The sequence below is a fragment of the Cebus imitator genome, unplaced genomic scaffold (genome assembly GCF_001604975.1).
Source record: "Cebus imitator isolate Cc_AM_T3 unplaced genomic scaffold, Cebus_imitator-1.0 Scaffold85, whole genome shotgun sequence".
Lineage (NCBI taxonomy): Eukaryota > Metazoa > Chordata > Mammalia > Primates > Cebidae > Cebus > Cebus imitator.
Genome location: NW_016107400.1, coordinates 2,320,747 through 2,322,756, shown reverse-complemented (window position 1 = coordinate 2,322,756; position 2,010 = coordinate 2,320,747). Strand labels below are relative to the sequence as shown.

At 46.5% G+C, this 2,010-nt stretch overlaps 1 protein-coding gene across 1 annotated transcript in view; it reads right to left on the bottom strand.

Annotated features, from left to right (window-relative positions):
• The window catches only part of TMC7 (transmembrane channel like 7), a 71,622-nt gene that overhangs the window by 7,031 nt on the left and 62,581 nt on the right, over nucleotides 1-2,010 (bottom strand). Inside the window, exon 13 of the mRNA XM_017534270.2 lies at nucleotides 1,106-1,261. Coding sequence (XP_017389759.2) covers nucleotides 1,106-1,261 — 156 coding nt within the window. The remainder of the gene's footprint in view (nucleotides 1-1,105; nucleotides 1,262-2,010) is intronic.

The window sequence follows — 2,010 nt, the reverse complement described above, 5'->3', positions numbered from 1 at the left end:
TGAAATGGAGTTTCACTCTTGTTGCCCAGGCTGGAGTGCAATGGTGCGATCTCGGCTCACTGCAGCCTCCGCCTCTTGGGTTCAAGCAATTCTGCCTCAGCCTCCCAAGTAGCTAGGATTAAAGGCATGCGCCACCACACCTGTTTTTAGTAGAGACGGGGATTCTCCATGTTGGTCAGGTTGGTCTTGAGCTCCTGACCTCAGATGATCCGTCCGCCTCAGCCTCCCAAAATGCTGGCATTACGGGCATGAGCCACCATGCCCAGCAGTATTCTGCCTTCTTACAAGTACATATTTCTTTGGGCCTACTTTTTGTATTATGGTGATGTTTTACCGTAAGAATATCTACATCACAGAGTAATTGTGATTATTTCATGATAGTACATGCAGGGTACAATTAATTCCAGTTATTCGTGGCTTATAAGTAGAGCCAGCATTCAAGGGCATGCTTCTAATCTGGTGTGCATCTCTCTGCTCAGAAATCTGTTCCTTTTCAAAGAGAAAGAGATTCTGTAAATAGTAATGTTAATAACAGGCAATATATATTGGCTTTTTATAAGCCAGGCATTGGGCTAAGTGTGATCTTTCTTAATTTGCCCAATGAGCCTCTGAAAGAATGACTATTATTATGCCCATTTTATTTACTTACTTAATTTATTTATTTATTTATGAGACAGGATCTCATTCTGTCACCCAGACTGGAATGCAGTGGCACGATCTTGGCTTAGTGCAACCTCAGCCTCCCAGATTCAAGCAATTCTCATGCCTCAGCTACCTGAGTAGCTGGGATTATAGGCATGCAATCACCATGCCAAGCTAATTTTTGGTTTTTATTTCTTTTTTTTTGGTAGAGTCAGGATCTCCCTATGTTGCCCAGGCTGGTTTTGAACTCCTGGCCTCAATCGATCTCCCCACCTCATCCTTCCAAAGTATTGGGATTACAGACATGATCCGCCATGCCCAGCCTATTATGCCCATTTTAGAGATGGGAAAGTGCAGCTCAAAGCAGCTCAGCAACTTGACAAGTCTAGGGTGAACCCCCCCACCCCTTTTCCCAATGGGAGAAGCCCACCTACTTCAGTGGGTCCTGGTGGTTCTCACTCACCAGATAATCATGAAGAAAGGAACCGCAAAGGCTTCTGACGTGACGCCATGGATGAAGGACTGCAGTGAGCTGGGGAAGGTGCTCACCGTCTTGGGGATGACCTCCCAGGTGGTGTTGAAGTTGGTGAACGGCCCACAGGCTTTTGAGGAAGGGATGCTGCCAAGACGGACACAGATCAAGGGGCTCAGAAGGAGGGTGCAGCACAGCTGAGTGTCCCGCCTCCACACATCCAGAATGTTTCTTTAACAATGGCCAACAAGGAGCTGCCTGACCTCCTGGCCTTCTGGAAAGTTTGGGTCAAAAATGCTTACCCTGGCCGGGTGCAGTGGCTCATAAATGTAATCCAAGCACTTCGGGAGGCCAAGATGGGTGGATCGCCTGAAGTCAGGAGTTCAAGATCAGGCTGACCAACATGGTGAAACCCCATCTCTACTAAAAATACAAAAATTAGCCAGGTGTGATGGTGCATTCCTATCATCCCAGCTACTTGGGAGGCTGAGGCAGGAGAACACTTGAACCCGGGAGGCAGAAGTTGCAGTGACCCATGACTGTGCCATTGCACTCCACCCTGGGCAACAAGAACAAAACTATCTCAAAACAAAAAAAGAAAGAAAAAGAAAAAGAAAATGCTTACTCTGAAATTTCATCAAGTCTCTAGACCTAACTTCCAGTTTACAGTAAATTCAAGAAACAAGAGCAAGTTAAATGACAATGTAAGAAAATAACAAGACAAATCCAAAATGCAGGCATTCTATTCTCCAGTCTCTTAATTTAGAAGTGAGGCAGGGCCGGGCGCGGTGGCTCAAGCCTGTAATCCCAGCACTTTGGGAGGCCGAGGCGGGTGGATCACAAGGTCAAGAGATCAAGACCATCCTGGTCAACATGGTGAAACCCCGTCTCTACTA